The sequence below is a fragment of the Euleptes europaea genome, chromosome 18 (assembly GCF_029931775.1).
Source record: "Euleptes europaea isolate rEulEur1 chromosome 18, rEulEur1.hap1, whole genome shotgun sequence".
NCBI lineage: Eukaryota > Metazoa > Chordata > Lepidosauria > Squamata > Sphaerodactylidae > Euleptes > Euleptes europaea.
In genome coordinates, this window is record NC_079329.1 from 24,867,198 (window position 1) to 24,890,801 (window position 23,604).

The 23,604-nt window shown below is 45.0% G+C and overlaps 1 protein-coding gene and 1 non-coding gene across 2 annotated transcripts; one reads left to right on the forward strand and one right to left on the reverse strand.

Moving 5' to 3' along the window:
* Positions 1-421: 421 nt before the first annotated feature.
* On the forward strand, positions 422-10,387 carry EMC10 (ER membrane protein complex subunit 10). The gene is made up of 8 exons (XM_056864622.1): positions 422-479; positions 1,740-1,861; positions 4,481-4,547; positions 5,334-5,446; positions 5,919-6,023; positions 7,193-7,374; positions 8,867-8,960; positions 10,232-10,387. Exons 1-8 carry the CDS (start codon positions 422-424, stop codon positions 10,337-10,339), a joined length of 849 nt encoding a protein of 282 aa, XP_056720600.1. The 3' UTR covers positions 10,340-10,387.
* Positions 10,388-12,887: 2,500 nt separating this feature from the next.
* TRNAQ-UUG (transfer RNA glutamine (anticodon UUG)) lies at positions 12,888-12,959 on the reverse strand. The gene has a single exon. It is a non-coding gene; the product is annotated as a tRNA-Gln (tRNA).
* Positions 12,960-23,604: the final 10,645 nt, after the last annotated feature.

Genomic DNA, 23,604 nt, shown 5'->3' on the forward strand with positions numbered 1-23,604 from the left:
CCGCTCTCTAGATGCACATTTCCCCCCATCTGAATTCTCAGAACTCTGCATGGGGACTTATTAATGGCCATTTATGCATGGGGCATAAATGAGCCCCATGACACAGAGTATTAAGCTGCAGTACTGCAGTCCAAGCTCTGCTCACGGCCTGAATTCCATCCCGACCAAAGTTGGTTTCAAGTAGCCAGCTCAAGGTTGAATCAGCCTTCTAGCCTTCCAAGGTCGGTTAAATGAGTACCCAGCTTACTGGGGGTAAAGGGAAGATGACTGGGGAAGGCACTGGCAAACCACCCAGTAAACAGTCTGCCTAGGAAACGTCGGGATGTGACGTCACCCCATGGGTCAGGAATGTCTCAGTGCTTGCACAGGGGACCTTTACCTTTATTATAATACTTATGATAGAACCAAAGCAAAACCTCCCATGCACGCCGGCTGCTTCGGTTCCCAGTTTCACGCCGCACCAGAGCACGTGATGCAATGTAATTCTTTTTTTAAAATAATTTTTTTATTTTCTTCATTTAACATTATTAATTTTTAATGGGACCATTTAAAGGATACTCTTTGATCTAATCCCTTATTTATACTTTGTATTAATTTTACATTAGGTTTTGATTTAACAATGTTGAATAAGAATAGGTTAATCAGCAAAAGTTTATACAATTTATTTTTAGATGGAAGAGGGAGAGGGGGAAGTCATTTTATTGTTAAATTTAACATTATTTAACATTATTAATTTAATTAATTCATTTAACATTATTAATTTTTAATGGGACCATTTAAAGGATACTCTTTGATCTAATCCCTTATTTATACTGTATTAATTTTATATTAGGTTTTAACAATGTTGGGTAAGAATAGGTTAATTAAAATAATGTTGGGATTAGTTCCGTTAGCAAAAGTTTATGCAATTTATTTTTAGATGGAAGAGGGAGAGGGGGAAGTCATTTTATTGTTAAATTTAACATTACTTAATATTATTAATTTAATGAATTCATTTAACATTATTTTTAATGGGACCATTTAAAGGATACTCTTTGATCTAATCCCTTATTTATACTTTGTATTAATTTTATATTAGGTTTTGATTTAACAATGTTGAATAAGAATAGGTTAATCCGTTAGCAAAAGTTTATACAATTTATTTTTAGATGGTAGAGGGAGAGGGGGAAGTCGTTTTATTGTTAAATTTAACATTATTTAACATTATTAATTTAATTAATTCATTTAACATTATTAATTTTTAATGGGACCATTTAAAGGATACTCTTTGATCTAATCCCTTATTTATACTTTGTATTAATTTTATATTAGGTTTTAACAATGTTGGGTAAGAATAGGTTAATTAAAATAATGTTGGGATTAGTTCCGTTAGCAAAGGTTTATGCAATTATTTTTAGATGGAAGAGGGAGAAGGGGGAAGTCATTTTATTGTTAAATTTTATTGTTAAATGTTAAATTTATTGTTAAATAGTAGTGATACTACTTGTTTTTTTCTTTTTATTATTACTATTACTTCTAGTATTGGGTACTGTTAGTGATGCAACGTAATTCAATAGGTTCCATCGGACGTCCAAAAAACACACGCCCAGAAGGGGCGGGGCCTACCTCCCAGCTCGCGCCACAGGCCGCCGCTGATTGGTTGTTGTTTTTCAACGCCCCCTTTTCGCCCCTCGTAGTCTGCAGGCGTCTCCCATGTTGCCTTGCGGCCGCCGGCTCATTTGTCACGTGACCCGCGGAAGGCAACATGGCGGCCGCCAGGAGAGTCCCTCGGTGGTGGTTCCCTGTTTTCCTCTCGCTGCTCGCGTCGCCGCTCGCCCAAGCCGCCGGAGTCGGGAGCTGCCGGGGAGAACCGGGCCTCCGGGTAGGTCGTGGGGCGGCTGCTCAATATACAAGAGCGCTGAGTCGTGGGAGGCTCTCGGGGAAGCGGCCGGCCGATATGAACTTAGGTGCGGCGCTCTTGCTGATATGCGTTGGGTGCGTGAATGTTCATGAGTCGAGTGGTTGCTTAGGAACTGTCAAGGGCCATGTCAATCAGTTCAAGTGTATCCTTTGTTTGTTGTTCATGCGTGCCTAAGCTGTGGTTCTCTGGGCTGCTCAAGCCGTCAGGAGTCTGGCTGCCCAGGCAGGCTCTTGACATAAGTGAGGCCCATCTCTGTTCCAGTTTGATCCTTTGGTTTCGTTTCAATGAACTGTTTATGGCAGGGGTGGGGAACGTCAGGCCCGGGGGCCGTTTAAGGCCCTCGAAATCATTTGGTCTGGCCCTTTGTGGGTCCTGGCAGATCTCTAGCTCAGAAGGATCTAAGACTGGTGATCCGCCCCCTCCCGCGGACAGGAATAGCCTCTATTCAAGGTGGATGTGAGTTTGTTTTGCCGAGAATAATAACCCTTCCCCCCCCTTGCAGAAGAGTCATTAGCTATGGAGCTGTTAGGACAGCCCAAGAAACTGTGTTAACCCTTTCCCACCCAAGCCATGGAGAAACGTATTTCCTCTGTACTACAAGAGGGCTGACGCCCGGCTGGTGCAACAGACCATCCTGTGCCACCAGGTGGGCGAGTGCGCCACCTGTTGGATGCCTGCCTGCTTGCCCATGCTGGGGGGGTCATCTGGGGCAGCTGCTTGCTTGGGGCTTGGTCGACTAATTTTTAAGTTGATAATTTTGTATGGCCCTCGAATGATGTTATAAATATCCAAATGGCCCTTGGCGGGAAAAAGGTTCCCCACCCTTGGTTTATGCTGTCCCCGCTCCTTCCCTCCCCCCCTGCTCTGACCTTGAGTCTCTAGCAGGCAACTTCAGTATTATGGCTTGCTTACTCCCTCCTTCCTACCAGGCACCGTTTATCTCCTAATTCCCAGGCCGCTTGGTTTTGCACCTTGGATGGCTATGCTTAAAACTATGCTTTGTAGTTTGGTTTGCCATTAGCAGCTTTGAACCTGTGGATTGCTCATGCTGTATCTGCGGCTCCTAAATAAACGTTTACATGCTTTAGACCTGCCTGCCTGAGCGAGTGACTTTTTGGGATTTCCGAGGTTGGCTGAAGAACCTCACAGGAACAGGTTGGCAAGGCAAGCGGCGAGGCTTGCTGGCTTTTGCCGTTGAGGTTTCTGAGCAACCTGTGTGAAGTTGAGCGGATGATGACAGAAGTGGAGACGGACCGGCAAAGAATAGAACATAGGAGAAGCCATGCTGGATCAGGCCAAGGCCCATCAAGCCCAGCAATCTGTTCACACAGTGGCCAACCAGGTGCCTCTAGGAAGCCCATAGACAAGACCACTGCAGCAGCATCTTGCCTGTGTTCCACAGCACAGAATGGTTGTGCTCTAATCTGTTACAGTGTTCTCCTTCCTTCAAAGAGCTCTGCGTTATTCTGGCAACACAACAGACCTGTGAGGTGGGTTAGGCAAAGAGTGACTGGCTGAGAGTTGCTTTGTGGCTGGATGGAGATTCGACATGGGTCTCCCAGATTCTAATCTGCCAGTCTGACCCGCACATCATCCTAGTGGCAGTTTGTTGTGCATCACATCTATATCCTGACTGTTTCTGTGAAACACAAGAAGGGCTCTGCTGGATCAAACCAGTGGGTCCTCTAACCCAGGGGTCCCCAACATGGTGTCCGTAGGTACCATGGTGCCCGCCATCACCTTTCCTGGTGCCCGTAAAGTTATGATAGCTGGGTAAAATGTAGGATATGAAGCATGGACAGACCCCAATGCATGTACATAGTATATTTCCCTTCGTTTGCTAACATTATTTAAATATTTAGATTATTTTTAAAAAAATTTGAATAGGAAAATTGTCTGATTCAGATTTTTCCAAAAACCCACATAACTGTATATATGAACTTTGCACAAAAATATGATTATTTCTTGTATTTCATAGGGTTTTGACCCCACTTGAAGTTTTTATTCTCCTGTACCTGTATTCAGGAATACATATAATGTACCAGTTGAGAAAAAAGAAGTTACAGTATTTACTCAAATGCAATACTAGGTCCAACACACACACACACACACACAGGTATGCTGTCACACACACAAAAGAGGGGGTCATCTTGTATTTGCATAACAGTTATGTCCAATAATACATTTTTATGTGTATATAACCTTTTAAAGAAGGTTGTCTTCCTTTTGAGTAAATGTAATATCTGATGAAGGAACTTTAGTCCCCCCCTCAAACAGATGCCATAATAAATCTGGCTTTAAAGTGCCACTAAACTTGTATATTAAATCTGGACCTACTCAGTGATGCACAAAGGCAATGCACATGTTTGGTGCATGTTAGCACGTCTGTGAGAGTCACTTCCTAAATAAGACAGGCTGACTTTGGACAAAGAAGCTTTGCTGCAGTTACTACCGGTTGTGTCCTGTGTGCATTGTGAGAAACGTGCATTGAGTTAAATAGTTACAGGCAGGGAATATCTGGTAGGATTGGGGCACTGGGAAGGTGTGGACTTGCTCTATGATCTATCTCTTTCTTCTCAGACAGGCGAGTCTCGAGACTCTGAAACATGTGGTTTGACTCTGCAACTGGAGCACTCTTTTGAGCTGGGTAAGTGTGTGGAGTGCAGATGGCTTGTGTATGTGTGAGTGAAGGAAGCATGCAAGCCTGCCAATTAATCAAGCTCATGCCTGTCATGAACAACCTGAGATTTTTTAAATTACATCCGAATGCAGTTGGAATGTGATCTATAAGGCTGGCACATCATTGGGGAAAGATTCCTTTTCAGATACACCACTGTGTTCAGGAAGCGGTGTGGGTTTGTGTGTGCATAGCAGCCTTCATTATTATAATACTTATGATGAACCCTAAATTGCCTTAAAAAGTTCTTTTAAAAAAAATGTTCCTTCCAGTGGTTTGGCTGCAACCAGCTTTTCTGCATCTGAAAAGGGAAGGAAAAAGCCCCTTTGACTGGAAAAAAAAGACAGTGCTCAGGATCGTGGGACCTGCATGTGCAAAGACCGGCTTCTCCAGTGTAATAAGGAGAACTGGGCAACATTGAGTGAAAAAGCTGTCTGCATCCAACCCACTGTCTTGCTGGAATCCTCTCCAGAGTTTGCACCAAACCCTGTTGCTTAGCCTTTGCTTGTGCCACACTGACTGCTGGATTGTGTAGACAGTACAGCATGCTGGTGGGGGTGGAGCTTTAGGAAGGGGCAATGATTTGTTCTCTAGCTTATCTGGAGGAAAGAGCAGCTTTAGTGGAGACTGAGTGGGAGGCTGGGTACTGAGACTTCTGAGAGGATCGTTGGGCCTACAGCATGTGTATAGGAGGCTGGGTTTATCCTCCAGGAGTGAGGCCAGGATCCAAGACTCCTGGTTTTCTGTCTCCTGCAGATGACAGCATCCAATTCAAAAAGCGAGGGACTCTTCTGTGGAACATGACCCCCGACTCCAGTCTCTCCCTAAGCCAGAAGCAGTTAACGGAGGAGGAGCGCAATAAACTTAGGGTGAGTGGGCATGCCTGCAAGAGAAGAGATTTGGCTTTGCTTATGGAGAGAGCTGCAGTGATATCGCAGCACAAGGTCCTTGCTGAGAAACCTTAGAAGGAGAATTTGGGCAGAGCATATCTACATCAGGCTTACCTTTGAAGTGTGGAATTGGGCATTCTGATGTTGGTCTCCTTTGAAAAAGTCAAATGTTCATCTAGCTCTCCTGATTGATGAAAGCTTGGAAATGTCTCTCCTCTTCTTTTGGTTATTTAAAAAAATTCACATGATTTGAAACTCTAAATCCTGGAAGCAGAATGAGTTATTCCTGATCAAAGGTAATGTATTCTGATCTCCTGTTTTCAATTGGTGTGGACCTGGGTATGGTTTTTCCATCTTCTTGGGAGAGGGGAAGAGGGCTGATGGATGTGGGGGACAAGAGGCAAAGAATTTCCATTTCTATTGTGCCTTTTTCCCCCTCTTCAAACTTCAGGAGGTTGCTACAGAAGGTGGACTGTATCGGGTGCGAATTCCACGACGGCCCCTAGGGAGCATCGAGGAGAGTGGAGTTGAATATGTTGCCTCCTTTGTCCGGGCGGTGAGTGTCTTCTGATGCTGTTCCTGGGAAAGCCTTGCTGTGAAACCTATCTCGCTTGTAAGCAAAGAAACTGGCTTCTGACCACCTGCAAACACAGGAAGCTGCCTTATATTATGTCTAGCTCAGACTGGCAGCATCTCTGCAGGGTCTTGGACAGAGAAAGGTCTTTGCAAGCCTTGGTGTCTGAAAACATTTAATTGAACATAGCAGGGATTAAACTTGGAACCTTTTGTATGAAACACCCGTACTCTACCACTATGCTGTGGCCCTTCATCAAACTGCCCTGGACCAACCTTGCCTTTTTTCTAGAGCATCCTGTTGCCCAGATTAAAGATGTAACACTCCTTGAACTTTTTATGGTAGAAGGGGAACATGTTGTTTGTCTTTTCCCCCTTAGCTTTGGGGTAGAAATCTGTGGACACATTTTGGGCACAATCCTGCCCAGTTTAAGTGCTTTAACCTCCCATTTTAACCATTTGGGTAGATTAAGCATCTGCTTAAATCTTCCCCATTGAACTTGGTTGAGTTTGAAAAGCATGGAACTTCAACCTGATGGTGCCCTTTTTTTTACCATAGTGAAATGAACAGAATTATTTAGCTTAATGTTGTTTAGAATCAGAGAGAATCCTGTTGCCAAAACTCCAAGAGGCACACGGACGGAAGCTTCAGGGAATGCTGAATGCCAAAAGTTAAGGCAGGGCAAAGCTTCCAGCACAGCAGCCTTAGCCATGAATAGCTTCCATAAGTCATTCCATTCAAGTCATATAAATGGCTAAATAAAATTGTCGGGGGGAAAGTTGAGTGGAAGGGATTTGGAGCTGTTAAATTTCTTTTTTGAAAATGCTAGCTATAGATGATGCAAAAGTGCATCATAATAAAGTATGTAAAAATTATTTCTGCTGTAACAGAGTTACCATCCTACCTTTCCCTTCACTTGCTTTCATGCCTAACCCTCTTCCTCTTTTTATGCTATGTTGTCTTTGGAAAAGGGGTGGCCTTTGTTAGTTTCAGATTGGGGTCAGCCCTTGGAGAAGGAAGAGCTGTGAGCACCTCAATGTCGTTGCTAAGGTGAGAGCTGCAGGAAGGCAGACCTGTGGCTCGTCACACATTCTCCTTTGTAAGAAAAAGTAAGATCATCAGCAGGATTTCTCTTAACCCCCCCCCCACAGTGCTCCATGGTAGAGTCGCATCTGTCGGACAGACTGACGGTTCACACAGATGTGGCTGGGAATGTCATCGGCCTCTCCATCGTTACCGTCCCGGGCTCCTGCCATGGGGCCGAGGTGGAGGACGTGGACTTGGAACTGTTCAACACCACTGTCTTTCTCCAGCAGCCCATCCCTGCAGCCGTGTGAGTTTTCTGTATGCTATCAGGTGGGGCTGATGGTGGGTTCTGTTAGAAGAAGAGTTGGTTTTTATATGCCACTTCCTCTACCACTTAAGGGAAAATCAAACTTGCTTACAATCACCTTCCCTTCCCACAACAGACAACCTGTGAGGTAGGTGGGGCTGAGAGTGTGTGACTGGCCCAAGGTCACCCAGCTGGCTTCATGTGTAGGAGTGGGGAAACAAATCCAGTTCACCAGATTAACCTACACCACTCATGTGGAGGAGTGGGAAATCAAACCCGGTTCTCCAGATCAGACTCCACCACTCCAAACCACCGCTCTTAACCACTACACCACGCTGGTTAGGTTTGTAACTGGGGATTCCAAATTAGCTGTGGAGGGGAAGGGAATATACTCTTTTTGTTGTTGAGAATTTGATAGAAAAATGGCTGCTGAGAGCCAGTGTGGTGTTGTGGTTAAGAGCGGTGGACTCTAATCTGGAGAACCAGATTAGATTTAGATTCCCCATTCCTTCACATGCAGCCTGCTGGGTGACCTTGGGCTAGTCTCAGTTCTTTCAGAGCTCTCAACCTCACTTACCTCACAAGATGCCTACTATGGAGAGGGGAAGGCAACTGTGAGCCGCTTTGAGACTCCTTAATGGTAGAGAAAAGCAGGGCATAAAAACAACTCTTCTGCGTAAAGAGTGGAGTAGGATGCTAAGACTGGAGCTCTCTGTGCCTCAGGAATGAGGCCTGTGGTGTTTTTTTCCCTAAGGGGAGATGAGCTTCTTATGGGTTAGAGATTAGAAACAGGCACCCTTGGTTATCTCCTACTTACCTTGGAAAGGAATGACTGGAAAACAGAGCTTCCAAATTCTCAGCAAAGAATCTAAGGGAGGTGGTAAGGTTACCAAGTAGAACATCTGTGTTCTTTGGGGATGAATCCAGAGGTTTAGGCAGTGATCCTAAGGACTCTTGAAAAGAGTAGACCCCTTTGAAAGCTGATTGGCCTTGCTTCCAAGGAAGTGAGTTTAGAATTAGTGTAAAACATGTGTTAGGTTTCTATCTATCTAGAGCATTTTTAGCTTGTCCTACTATTGTGGAACTCAGAGCAGTGTGTATGGGTTTCCTTTCTCCATTTTATGAGGACTAAGCTGAGGGAGTGTAAAAGGCCAAGATCACATGAGCTTCATGTCTGAGCAGGGGGTTGAACCAAGGATTTCCAGATCCTAGGTTTGGACCCAACTGGCTTTTCTGGTGGTGGAAACAGAAGGAGGGGAGTCCCCTTTTGCTCCCCTCAAAAAGCTATACTGGGAATTATGGGACCTGCCTAGACAACAGCCATGTGGCAGAGAGGCAACAACCCAGACGGGAACTGAGTGAGATGACCTGGCTGGATCTAACCATTGTACCACACTTGCTCTCAGGGGGGTTGGGAAGAACCTAGCAGCCTCAGCCTCTCTAGGAGGGAACCGTGTTCTCTGGTCGCTGATACCATGCCTTTCTTCCCCAGACCTGAGACGGCGGCGTTTATTGAACGCATGGAGCAAGAGCAGGCGCAGAAAGCCAAGAATCCACAGGAACAGAAATCCTTCTTTGCCAAATATGTAAGTGGGAGGCGTAGGGGAAACACAGCTCTCCCGCCCCGCCTCTCCCCCTTCCCTCCCAAGAAATCTCAATTGCAGAGCTGGCCTGCTGGCTTGACTCTTGGTCTGGGTTGGGGGGTGGACGGAGATAATTGTGCCTCCTCCCCCCTGCTTTTCAGTCACCACCTAGGTCTGTGAAAGGAGGGGAGGATGTGCTCCCCGCTCTGATACCTGTTCTCCCCAATCCCTGCAGTGGCATTTAATTCTGGGCGGGGCAGTGCTTCTCCTAGTGACCAGCTCTGCAACAGCCCCTCGGGAGCCGGGACGTCAGCCCTGAGCCTAAGTAATGCCACCCACACCTCACCTTGCTTCCAACTTCTTCTGCACACTTCTGGAAATGCTTGACATCCCCCTTTCTTATTTCCCCTCCCAGAAGCAAAAAAGGCTTCCCTGCTCCAGAAACGGAGCCTTTTCTCTCATGCTTGAAGAAGGATGCTGTGTTGTGGTGGGAAGCACTCAGGGTAGCTGCATTTTTTCCTCTACAGCAACCCACCATGTTGATTTAGCTCAGTGGGCTGTTTTGAAGTGCGATGCATTGTGGGAGCCACCCAGACCCTCACAATGCTTCAAGATTTATGGGTCCCGACCTTCCTAGAGAAAGCAAGACACATATTGTGGCAATTGAGCCTGGCACACCCTCTCCTCAGATTTATCCTTCCAGGCTGTTTCCCTGCCCTTTTCACTCCTGCATGGCAGAACCAGAACTCCCTTTCTTGGTGGCAGGTCTTTTCTTCATGGATAAAATCCTCACCCAGTGGCTGTCACTCGGGCAAAACTGTTGCAATCCCTGGTGATGGGGGCGTCTTGTGATCGGGGTCTGAGGGGACAGGGATTGTGTGCAGTGTGGGAAGGAGAAAGGCTGGAGTGGGGCAGGGATGGTACGCAGCAGATTAGAGCAGGGGACACCAATATGGAGAACCAGGTTCAATTCCTGACTCCTCCACATGAAGCCTGCTGGGTGACCTTGGGCCAGTCACAGTTCCCTCAGCCCAAGCAGAAGCAGGCAAGGGCAAACCACCTCCGAACGTCTCTTGCCTTGAAAACAGTACTTTACACACACAAACACACTACCCTCCCTAGAGATCAAGGGATAAGCTTGTGGGAATGGGGTGTACAGAAGGGTATTGCCTTTCAGGTAGAAGGGAGGCTAAAGGGGCACAGTTTGGCATGGAAGGGAGCCTCTTTATGCAATTAACTTTTCTCTTTCCTCTCCCCCCCCCCCCCCACCACAGTGGATGTACATTATTCCCATCGTCCTCTTCCTGATGATGTCTGGAGCGCCTGATGCTGGGGGGCAGGGAGGGGGCAACGGAGGCAGTGCTGGAGGAGGGGGGAGGTGAGGGGAGCTTTTTCTCTTTTCCCATGTTGGGAGGAGGAGGAGTGTAAATAAATTATTACTGGAGGAACGTGGTCCCTCGCCTTGTTTCTGACTTGTGCAAGTGGGATTATTTTTTAAGCGCACATGTAGGGATGTTTTTATGTCACTTGAAAATAAGAGGGAGCCTTTTTTTTCTTTTGTAAGCCTGAAAGAGGGGTCTGATGATGTTCTGGGAGGGAAGGTGGCATGGTATAGCCCGATCTCGTAAGCTAAGCAGGGTCAGGTACTTGGAAGGGAGATCTCCAAGGAAGACAATGGCGAGCCACCTCTGCTTAATCACTTTCCTTGAAGGCCCCTTGCAGGGGTTGCCATGTTGGCTGCAACTTGATAGCACTTTATACACGATGATGTTCTAACCCCCCCCCCCCCAAAAGGAGAACCATGCAAACCACAGATGGAACAAAAATTTTGTTTTTGTAAAAATTGGTTTATTTTATAATAAAAGGGATGCAAAAGGGAATGGGGAAAGAGTAATGGGTATCCAACATACAATTAAAAAATCAAAAATTCAAAAGCAAATCGAGCAGACTACATTATCCTGCTTTTCAACGACATTTTACAATCAAATAATCGCCCAGTTATATAATGAAGAGGGGGGAAATGTTCGGGCCAATTGTACATATAATATACTTGAAAGATAATCACCCTTTGTGTCTATCAAACATTTATGTAGATTTAGAATTATGTAGGTTAAGAATAAAGGGGTGTAGGGAGATGAAACACTGTTACCCCCATCCACTATTTACACTCATACACCCTATAGTCCAGAGTCAGCTCAATATGTCTAAAGGAGGCCCAAATCCGGCTTTAACAAGGAAAGGGAATTGTCCACATTGTGTCTTCTTGACCTCAACACCTCCCTGAACTTGTTTCAAGAAAGTCTGCAGTTATTCCTGAGTTGTGGGCCAAACACAAAAGCTGTCACTTAAGGTCACCTCTCTCCCAGGAACAGCATTTTGGGATACAGCAGGACAGGGGAAGTAAGAAAGTCCAATTCTGCTTACTGATGTCTTTTCTGGGCCCAGCCTGTGGGTTTTCTTTATTTACTTACTTGGCCTATTTATAGCCCGCTTTCTCACTGAGACTCAAGGCGGAATCAAGAGCACAGAAAGGGGAGGCATCATTATATGGTATAGGACATTGGATGAACAATGCAACAGGACTAGGAGGACCAAATCAAACAATGCAAGCAATAATGTGAAGATGAAGTATATGATATATCATAAACATAATAGGACTAGGAATACAAAATCAAATAATATGAACAGCATAGTATGCAGAATGTGGCATTACAAATCAAAATACAAACCACAGTCCGCATAATGCCTTTTATTAGGACCAACCAAAAGGACACAAAACAGTGTACAAGTTTTCCAATGCTCCAAGCACTCTTCTTTAGGCTGAACGTGCTATCTATGTTTGCTGAGTAATCCATATGTTTGGACTGGTTTATCTAGCTCTGCCCCCACCCCCAACAGAACTGAACATGATTATTTGGGCACTAAATACACACAGCAACAATTGCTATATTTAACATCGAGTTTTTTTATTGAAAGCCCACAACCAAAGCACAAAGAAATTAGTTATTCCTTAACAAACAAAACTGAGAATAAGCCAAAGTTTTCAAAGAGTACCATACTTAGAAAATACACAGAAAAATGGTAGGCACATTTTTGCATTTCTAACTCCAAAAAAATTTATTGTGAGATAAAGTTCCATTGATTAAAAAGGAGAAATAATGGAACCAAGGTGAAAGATTGGACGCTGCTCTGTCATCAAGATCCCACCATTTTTGTACTTGGCTGGCATCAGGATTCAAGTCCACAGCTTTGGTTGGGGACCGCGTGGTGAGGAATCTGAGCTGCGGATATACTTTCTGAAGGGGCTGCCTGTATGTATAGCAGCATTTCCTCCTGTACAGATAAGAGGACTTGATCTTTCTGTGGAGCGAAGATCGGCCAGCCAATATCCACCGGGAAAAGAGGAGCAGGGAGAACGACTCTGGCTCTCGTAAGAAATTAATAATAAAAAAAGAAAGTGGCAGAAAGTTAAAAGGACTTACGAACGGACATACAATTGTGCGGAGGAGGGGGCGAGGAATCCTCAATTCCCTTTACCCGCACAAGAGGCTGCATCCAATTTATGAATGGATCTAGACATGCCTGCTTTCCGCGCTCCAGAGCATTCATTGCCTGCTTCTTGTTACTATTTTGCCGGTATTAGCCAATCACCGAGCCGCAGAATGGGAGCGTTCCATCGCGGCTGCCCAATGAGAGGCCAAGAGAACGTCCCTCTCGCTCGGGCTGCTCCCGGACTCAACTGCTCCCGCCCACGCTGCTCCGACGCGCATGCGCACGGCTAACCCGACGGTCCCGCAGGCGCAAAAAACAACCGCCTTAGCCGGGTGCCCAGTTCGGAAGTTGCTCCTCGGCGCTGGTTAGTTGCTCCAAACGCGTTGCAAAGACGCAGCCGAATTTATTGGCCCGGCTAGCGGGCAAAAATGTCCCACGAGGTCCCACCGAGATTTGAACTCGGATCGCTGGATTCAAAGTCCAGAGTGCTAACCATTACACCATGGGACCTGCTGACTCCTTCTCCGCGCAGGAGGCTTCCTCAGTTACTGCAACAGTGCTTGTATGTAAGCGCGGCTGGGCTGCGCAGGAAAAAAAAAAGAGTGGTGAAATAAAAATTCCCCGAACAGACATTCAAAGGAAGGAAGCCGGCAAGGAATCTTTTTCCCCCCAGCATGCTCTCCACTTCATGCAACAAACAGGCGTGAGCTGTAACAAACCGCCGCATTTGGTACCATGCAAATACGAATGCAAAGGGCAGGGGAGGGATCAGAGCCTGCATTCAATTTGCATCTACCTGGGCGGGTCAAGGATGCAGAGCAGTTCGTCCTGCGGCCTGGGCCCTTCGGCTCTAAGCGCCCAGTTTTAAACTGCAGGCAGAGAGAAGCTGGGGGGGGGGGGGAGACGCGCCCAGAGTCGGTCGTTTGGGTGACCCGTTCAGAAAATGCGCAGGACGCCCATCCTACCTGTTGTTTCCGTCGGGCCAAGAAGCCCTCTCCTGCGCCTGCCTCGTTGGAATGAATGGTGGGCAGGTGCTCTGTGCATGAAATGTAGCTCGGGCAGCGACCCCTGGCGGCCAGCCTTTGAACACATGAAGCTGCCTTATACTGAATCAGACCCTTGCGGTCCATCAAAGTCAGTATGGTCTGCTCAGGCCGGCAGCGGCTCTCCAGGGTCTCAAGGTCTTTCCCATCACCTACTTGCCCTAGTCCCTTTCACTGGAGATGCCGGGGATTGAACCTGGGACCTTCTGCATGCCAGGTAGATGCTCTACCACTGAGCCACAGCCATCTTGAGGCCCCAACTCTACTACCGTAAGCCATTCACACCTGCAAGGACCTTTTCCCTGGTTGTGTTTGTATGTTCATTTTTTTTTTATTTTGGGGAGGGACTGTGGCTCAGTGGTAGAGCCTCTGCTTGGCATGCAGAGGGTCCCAGCCCAGGTTCAGCCAGGTTCAATCAATTCAATCAATCCCAGGTTCAATCAATTCAGCATCTCCAGTTAAAGGGACTAGGCAAGTAGGCAATGTGAAAGACCTCTGCCTGAGACCCTGGAGAGTCCCTGCCGGTCTGAGTAGACAATACTGACTTTGATGGATCAAGGATCTGATCCACAATAAGGTAGCTTCATGTGTTTATTATGGAGAAAGGCTGCAGCTCAGTGGTAAGAGCCTCTGCTTGGAATGCAGAAGGGCCCAGGTTCAACCCCCAGCATCTCCAGATAAAGGGTCCAGGCAAGTAGGTGATGTGAAAAACCTCTGTCTGAAACCCTGGAGAGCCGCTGCCAGTCTGAGTAGACAATACTGAATTTGATGGATCAAGGATCTGATCCAGAATAAGGTAGCTTCATGTGTTTATTATGGAGAGGGGCTGTAGCTCAGTGGTAAGAGCCTCTGCTTGGAATGCAGAAGGGCCCAGGTTCAACCCCCAGCATCTCCAGATAAAGGGTCCAGGCAAGTAGGTGATGTGAAAGACCTCTGTCTGAAACCCTGGAGAGCTGCTGCCAGTCTGAGTAGACAATACTGACTTGGATGGACCAAGGGTCTGATCCAGTATAAGGTGGCTTCATGTGTTCGTGTATTGTTTAAATATTTAAAATACTGTTTTAATATTTTCAATGTTCTGATGTTTGTCGCCTTGAGGACACTATGTGGGTGTGAAAGGTGGCATACCAACGTTATAAATAAAGTGGGGGGGAAATAACACGTGGAAATTGCACATGATTCTTATGCTCACCACCGTTTATTTCATTGAATGCGCATCACGGGGAGATGACACGCTTTGGAAACAGCGCTTCTGCCCAGCAGTGACATCTCATTGGATTTCAACCTTGGTATCCCTTTCTTTACCAAATAACCATAGAAGAAGTTGGAGATGAACATGTATATTATGCCACAGAAGGAACCATACCTACATAACCAGTGTGGCTGGAAGGTAGCCTGTGCAATATAGCTGCAGCCATGTCAGATTAGGATTTGCAAGATCCCAGTTCAAATCTCCACTCTTGACATGAAACATGTTTATTATTTTATTTTATTTATACCCTGCCCTTTTTCAGCAAAGCCGGGCTCAGGGTTGCTTACAACAAACAATAATCAATACATACACACATGTAAAAACAAATAATTTAAACCATCATTTTCAATCTAATACAATGTTGAGTGACTTTGGGTCAATTTCTCTTGTCCCATCTAACCTAGCTCAGAGGGTGGTTGTTGAGAGGAGAAGCTAAAGGAAGAAAGGAGAATTGTAGAAACTGCTTTGAGGTCCTTGGAGGCAGGGTGGGATAAGAATGTAGTTAACAGATATCCACTCTTTTTATTTTCTGTAAAACATGGCCTTGAGGAACTCAGAATTTCCGGTCAGCATCTAATTTCCATGTCAAATTTGTGCCCTAGACCTTCAAGGAGCCAGTGTCTTTGAGCATATGCAGGGTGCATTTTCCTAATTACATACACCTCCACACATACTAGGAGGCAGGGACTTCCTATCATCAAGAGCAGCTTCCAAAAAATGTAAGAACTGGCCTACTCTATTAGAGTAAGGGATTATCTCTCTCATCTAGCAGTAGGGTTGCCAGGTCCCTCTTCGCCACCGGTGGGAGGTTTTTTGGGTGGAGCCTGAGGAGGGCGGGATTTGGGGAGGGGAGGGACTTCAATGCCATAGAGTCCAATTGCCAAAGCAGCCATTTTCTCCAGATGAACTGATCTCTATCAGCTGGAGGTCAGTTGTAATAGCAGGAGATCTCTAGCTAGTACCTGGAGGTTGGCAACCCTATATAGCATTGTCTTCTCAACATCAGACTACCAGATGCCTCTGGAACTTCAGAAATGGGGCAATAAGATGCTGGCTCACCCCCAGGGGTGTATACTCCCTCATCAGCTGGTGACCAGTAAATTGCCTCTGAACATGATGGTTCTATTTAGCTGCCAAACACAATAGCCATCGCTAGACCCGACACCTCTGTTAATGTGAGTAATGCTCTTTTCCAAAGGGGAAATCACATTTTCCAATAATGAACAGTGTAACAGCTTTGGAAGAAGACCTGGCATTAAACCAGGGATTTCCTCAACTGCACCCAAGCACACTTGTTGCATTCTCTAGGACTCAAACCCAGGTCAACCTGGGGGGTGGGGGGAGAACACAATTAATGCTGTCCTCTCTACCATAGCAAGTTCAACAAGGAGTCTTGTGGCACCTCAAAGAGTAACAGATTTATGGTGACATTGTTTTTATGGGCTAGAGCCCATTTCATCACATGCATGAAGCATAGGAAACTTCGTCTTGTTTAGTAGGCAACCCACTCAACTAAAACAATTACAGACCATTGACAAGAGGGTTCCTAACAGAGCAGAGGCGGATCTACTGTGAAACTAATGAAGCTTAAACTTCAGGGCTCCTAATCCCGGAGGGGGGCCCCTAAAGCAACTTTTTTTAAATGAGTAACTTTCTCAACAAAATCGATGGAGTTTTTTAGTGATAGAATAATAAGCCAATGGGTTGAAGTACTTAATATTGACTTTAGAATATGCTCTAATACCCATTTCATATGTCCTCAAAATGTCCCTGTAATTGGTCACATTTCAAAATTTTATCGGTGGCTTGCAGTGCTCGAACCCCCAGCTGTAAGGGCTCTCTGAGCTCACCAGAATCGATTCATAGCCTATATTTTGGCAGTTGGATCTTCAAATCCTTCATTGGTGCACGGCTTAATAGTTCTATAGTTTTATTTCATCACTGTATGGCCCATTTTCAAGGACTCCACCCCACCACCCTATTCTCCACTATTTGGGCCTCAAGGTCCTTGCAAGGGCAGCAAGGCCCTTGTTGCTGGTTGTGAAGGGGCCCCCATAACCGTTCAAGCTTCAGGGCCCCCAAAATGTAGGTCCGCCACTGTAACAGAGGCAGAAAACCAGGCAAGAAATCCAGATGCTAATTCTGTTCTCCTTACCATTCAGGCAACACCGTACCCAGATTCTGACCCTTAAACTGTTAATACTAGGAGGAATGGCATATGCTGAGATTCTAGGTAGATAATTAACTTTATAATAGTGCTTTAAATCAGGGTTTCTGCTCTTGAATAGCCTGTGGGCCATAATAAATATTGATTGACTGTCCTCACTGCATAGCTAAATCATCTGTTTTGAATGGAATGCCCTGTATTTATACATGTAAACAAGCTTGGATTTTAAGTGTGCTCAATTACTTGTTTAAGCTCTAGATTCGAAGGTGACTGCTGAATAGTTGGGAACCAGGCATTAAAAACCCATTTAAACTAAGTCATTTGAAGCATGTAAAACATATATTTATATTTGGGAGAGCCAGCTTTAAACCCTCACATTGTCATGAAGCTTGCTGGATAGCTATGGCAATCATAAGAACATAAGAAAAGCCATGCTGGATCAGACCAAGGTCCATCAAGTCAAGCAGTCTGTTCACACGGTGGCCAACCAGGTGCCTCTAGAAATGTTACAGGCTTTGATATATTAGAGCACATGAATTAGTGTTGTACATATGCAGAAATATTCAATTAGTGTTGTACATATGCAGAAATATTCAATGTAAAACCAAGCTACACATTCAAACTACAAACTATATAGCAGAGGCTTAAATTTCCTTTTTAAAGGAAAGAAAGCCTGGATATTCTTTGCCAGAGACTTATGTTTCTGAATTACTCTGTCAAAGATTTCAGTGTCAGTGCAGATTTGCTTGTAGCATTTTCTGCCTTTTTCTATGACCTTTCCCAGCCTTTTCAATGGCTAGAGAGCAAGGCTTCACAGCACTTCCTACATTTTTTAAGCTACAGAGCAGAGTGTATCTTAAAGGCATTTCCTGCCTTTACAATGACTTCAAGTGCAGAAATGCTCTCCACTCCAAGGGTATTTTATGCTGACTAAGATGTAATGATGTATTGTAAACAATATATTGTATTTTAAGATTTAAACATGAAGACATGAGGCTAGAAATTAATGAATAGGTTCAATCACAACGTATTTTTCTGGAGATGAAAATGATGGTAAAATTGATTATATAGAGAGATAACAAGGCTCAAAACTGACTGTTTAAAATTTAGCAAAATAGCTGGCGGAAGAGGAAATCCTTATTTGGTAGTATAAAGGGAAGCCACAGAGTATATGCAGTACAACTGTATCCTGCTCAAGCTTAAGGTTCAAGCTCATTGAAGGTGACTTAAACAGTATAAATACAGGCAGGGAAAGGGCTAGAACTTCAGACCTATAAGGGAGGCTCAGAAGATGGTATTGGTATGTATGGCTTTACAAATATATTATTCTAGAATGTGAATTAGATACTTTGAACTAAATCAGACTTCTTTAACTGTTATATTTTAAGTGTTGGATTTTATGACTGATTAGTATGTAGAACTTGCTTGCTTTACTGTATACATTGCTACTGAAGACTTTGTAATACTTGCATATACACATATATACATTAAATTACATTGGAGCACATCAATAAAAATACTTACTTTTTAAGTGAGTAAAGTAGTTGAGTCCTGCTTAGTAGGTGACTAACTGAATAAGATAACATACCACTTCTCAGGAGGGGTCAATTCTAAGAGCATAGTCACTCGAAAGGCACTGACCCGCTTCAGAAGCCCGCAAAGAAAACCATCATCCTTAGATGTCCCACATCTCTTCTAGGGCTCTGAACCAATCCTTGTGATTTTGTGCACTGTCAAGTCGCTTTCGACTCATGGCGATAGGGTTGCCAAGTGCCAGGTGGTGGCGGGCAAACCCCCGCCAATCCACCTGGCTGCCCACTGACCAGGTGAGGGTCGGCGGGCAATCCGTGCAACCGGCGACACGTCACTTCTGGTTTACACCCAGAAGTTCTGCATTGCAAAGGGCCGGTTTCCACTCAAACTCCCAGTTCGAGTGGTAAAGGTAGGGTTCCCAGGTCCCTCTTCACTCTCGATGGGAGATTTTTGGGGCGGAGCCTTAGGAGGGCGGGGTTTGGGGAGGGGAGGGACTTCAATGCCATAGAGTCCAATTGCCAAAGCAGCCATTTTTCTCCAGGTGAACTGATCTCTATCGGCTGGAGGTCAGTTGTAATAGCAGGAGATCTCCAGCCAGTACCTGGAGGTTGGCAACCCTAGGTAAAGGCCTGTTGCGATGCGGCACTTCTGGGTGTAAAATGCATCAAAAGGGGCCGTTGTACACTCAAACTGGGAGTTTGAGTGGAAAATGCCCCCTTGTGATGCGTTTTGCACCCGGAAGTGCCGCATTGCAACAGGGGTTTTACACCCGGAAGTGCCGCATCGCAACTGGGTGGAATGCAATGCAGCACTTTGCAATGCAGCCCTTTGCAATGCAGCACTTCCGGGTGTAAACCGGAAGTGATGAAGCACTTCCGCGTGCACGCGACCCCTCCCCCCCACCTCCACTCTAAAAAACCTCCCGCCGAAGAAGAGGGACCTGGTAAGTCTACATGGCGACCCTATGAATCAATGTACTCCAAAGCATCCTGTCATTAACAGTCCACTTGCTACTTCTTGAGGACTGTGAACCGCACAATAGTAGCTGGTGGGGACGATCTGGGGTGTTAAATGGTGGGATGGTGTCAGAATAAGGGACTGTTAATTAAAGTAATTAGGGAGGGTTCCTATTCTGCATCTAAATAATCATGAGTTTACCAGATGTGAACATTGTGTGTAGCTATGGGAAATAGTCTTGATGTAGAACTACTGATGTGCAAACCAATGTCATCATCATCATTCCTTTATTGGCATACGAACACACTACAAAAGGTTACCAAAAGGAATGGAAAGGTTGAAAAGTACTTTATAAAAGGGTTGAAAGGCGGTTACGTTGAGAAATACAGTTTGTATTTCCACCTAATTAGCTGTTTGGCAGGCTTTTAAAACAAACTTTAAAAACTGAGCCACTGTCTCCGATATTTGGGGTGAACGTTTGTTCAATAAATAGAGAGCGTTAAAAGAATCTGAGACATTCAATCTATTTACCAACGGGGGGCTTAATAGTTCATTACGAAATTCTGTGTAACCCCCCCCCCACCATTTTGCAAATAGCTTTGTAACCTTTTTTCAAGCTGCAAAGCATTTAACAAATATGATACTTGGACAAGGATCTAGTAGCAACTCAAAAATGAAGATTTTATTCCAGCATAGTCCATGGAAATTGAGGCCAAAATAAAACCTTGTCCGTCTTTAAGGTGCCGCTAAACTCCTGCTTATTGTTGCTACAACAGAGTAACGTGGCTACCCCTCTGGAATTTTGATAAACAGGTTTCCGCAGACTGAATCTGCTCTAATGGCTGGAGAAGGACCACATCTGACCTCAACAAACAATGAGGTAAGGCATCATTAAGCTCCTTACTCCATAGGGATGCCCGTACAAGCAGGCTGTACAAAACACCTTGTCCGCATCAAAGAAGCCACAGTTTCTCAGGGTTAGAGAAACTGATTCAATCCTGGGTTCCTTATGACTGAAGCCTAAAATTTTGGGACACACCTGGACAAATGAGGAAAAGATCCAATATCCTTCCCAAAGGAAGAGGCACAAAGAGCCTCATCCCTGATTTGGGGGTGAACAATACTTCGTTTTTATCAACTGGCCAGGCCAGTACATTCCCATTTGACTCAGGATCAGGTGGGAATCAAAACAATCCAGAAAATACATTTCCAAGCCACAGCAAAAAAATTGGTCAATGTAGCCTAAACGCGCTCAAGCAAGTGGCCCTAAACAAATATATTCTCATACCTCTTGAGACCTGTGCATGAAGTTAATTTCCTGGAAAAAGGAAATATTTGTTGTACCTGTGGATAGGTGGGGCTGCTGGCTAGCAGGTGCCTAGAGGACAGTGGCTGCAGCTATGGAGGTGGAGCTAAGGAGATTTCAGCACTAGAAACAAGGATGGAGTGTAGTGGGTGGTGTTCATAGGTACTCGCTTTACAGTCCAGTCAGTCTTTGCCTGCTCTGCCCTGTTGGGAACTTTCTGAGAATGCAGGGGGGCTGTTTCCATTTGTTCTCGAGCTTACGGAGGTGAGTGGCTTTTGCAATACCGATGGTAGTGGTTGAGACTGAAGGGATTGTTTTGCAATGGATATGACCCTCCCTCAAAAAGTCTCCAGTTTCTCTCCAAGATGTGGACTTTTGTTTAAAGTGGAAATTATCTTTGAGGGGGCCTATTTGAGATTCCTTTAGAGATAATTTTCACAGTGGATAGTTTTTCTCATTTTGCCAGATGTTGGTGTTTGCTGCTGTGGTAGCTGAGTAGAAGAAGTGGAGTGGGGAGGGGAGTGTGTTGCTAAGGGGGGATTCTTTCATAGCAGATGACACACACGTCACTAAGAATTGCTGAGCAAGAGCTCAATCCTAAACAGCGTTACACCTTTCTCAACCCATTGACTTCAATGAACTTGTGTGTGTGCGTGCGTGCCGTCAAATCACAACTGACTTATGGCGACCCCATAGGGTTTTCAAGGCAAGAGACGTTCGGAGGTGGTTTGCCGTTGCCTGCCTCTGCATGGGCTTAGAGAACTCTGAGAGAACTGTGACTGGCCCAGCAGGCTTCATGTGGAGGAGTAGGGAATTGAACCCAGTTCTCCAAATTAAAGTCTGCCGCTTGTAACTGCTACACCATCCTGGCTCTCGATAGACTTAGAAGGGTATAAATTTGTTTAGGATTGCAGTGCCAACAGATCCATGGAAAGCCGAGATAATACCCTTTTGCCTTTTTGCCAGGTTTCCTTGGCACACAAAAATGTGCGGTGGTTTTTCTTTTTTTGCAGTGAGTCCCCATCACTCCTTCATCTAATTGACACGTATTCCTGGTTAAGTGAGTTTGGAGTTATATATCAGATTCAGTTATGTACTATCTCCGCTTTAGGCTGGCGAGTGCCTTTCTATAACATAATGGATGAAGTGGCTTTTTAGCCTGTTGTGGCCAGAGTCGGCCCAAGACAGTTGCTGCCTGCAGGGCAATATTCTAATAGCACTTCTACTTATCAAGATGGGCCACAGCGCCTCTGGGCAAGTTCAAGAGGGTGGGCAGGGTTCCTCTGTTGTCACAAGAACAAAGAAAATTGTAAAACAGGTTTCTGGTGGGTTCCTTAAAGACTAAAAACATTTATTCTGGTATAAGCTTTTGTGTGTATGGGTGTGAAAGCTGGACAGTGAAGAAAGCTGATAGGAAGAAAATAGATTCCTTTGAAATGTGGTGTTGGAGGAGAGTGCTACGGATTCCGTGGACTGCCAAAAAAACAAATCAGTGGGTTATAGATCAAATCAAGCCTGAACTGACCCTAGAAGCTAAAATGACTAAACTGAGGCTATCGTACTTTGGTCACGTCATGAGACGACAAGAGTCACTGGAAAAGACAGTCATGCTAGGAAAAGTTGAGGGCGGCAGGAAAAGAGGAAGACCCAACAAGAGATGGATTGACTCAATAAAGGAAGCCTAAGCCTTCAATTTGCAAGATCTGAGCAAGGCTGTCAAAGATAGGACATTTTGGAGGACTTTCATTCATAGGGTCTCCATGAGTTGGAAGCGACTTGACGGCACTTAACACACACACACACAAGCTTTTGTGAGTCAGAACACACTTCATCAGCTATGTTTAATATACATCCCTTTGGTTGATATTTTTATATTCACAACAGAATAGGGTTGCCTACCTCCAGGTACTGGCTGGCGATTTCCTGCTATTACAACTGATCTCCAGCCAGTATAGATCAGTTCTCCTGGAGAAAATGGCCCCTTTGGCAATTGGACTCTATGGCATTGAAGTCCCTCCCCTTCCTAAACCTGCTCTCCTCAGGCTGCACCCCAAAAACCTCCCACCAGTTGCTAAGAGGGACCTGGCAACCCTACAACAGAAAGGCAGGGGGGAGAGAAATATGACTTAGAGTGGGTGAGGCTAGGGTTGCCAGCTCCAGGCTGGAAAATACCTGGAGATTTTTGGGGTGGAGCCTGAGGAGGATGAGGCTTGGGGAGGGGAGGGACTTCAATGCCATAGAATTCAATTGCCAAAGCAGCCATTTTCTCCAGGTGAACAGATCTCTATCGGCTGGAGATCAGTTGTAATAGAGGGAGATCTCCAGCTAGTACCTGGAGGTTAAACGGAATAATTGATACGTATGCTGAATAACGTTAGTTGAAGATAATAAGCAGCACCACGGCTCACTTAATGATATACAAAAATAGTACAATTTTTGAAAATTTATATTCAAATGCAGAAAAGCAATATCATACACTTATATAAGGAACAGAAAATAATAATTCAATCAAAGACCATTGAGCAGAGTCCAAACATAAACAGGTTTTTTTCACCAAAAAGATTCTTTTCAACATAGAATGAGTCCCAAAACTTAGAAGTCAGTCATGGAAAATCCAGGGAAATATTGAAGAACAACAAACATAAACAAGTTTTTTTCACCAAAAAGATATACGCAAAAGTCTTTTCAACATAGAATGAGTCCCAAAACTTAGAAGTCAGTCATGGAAGATCCAGGGAAATATTGAAGAACAAAACGCCACATCCGGAGTTTGTGTACGTTTCGCAGGTTTGCTTCATCAGTTGTATATTTTGAAAGCACTTTCCCTTAGGTGTAAAGATTTCAACGTTGTAACCGGGTACAAAGACCTCTGCAAAAAATATTATTATCAGGCAAAC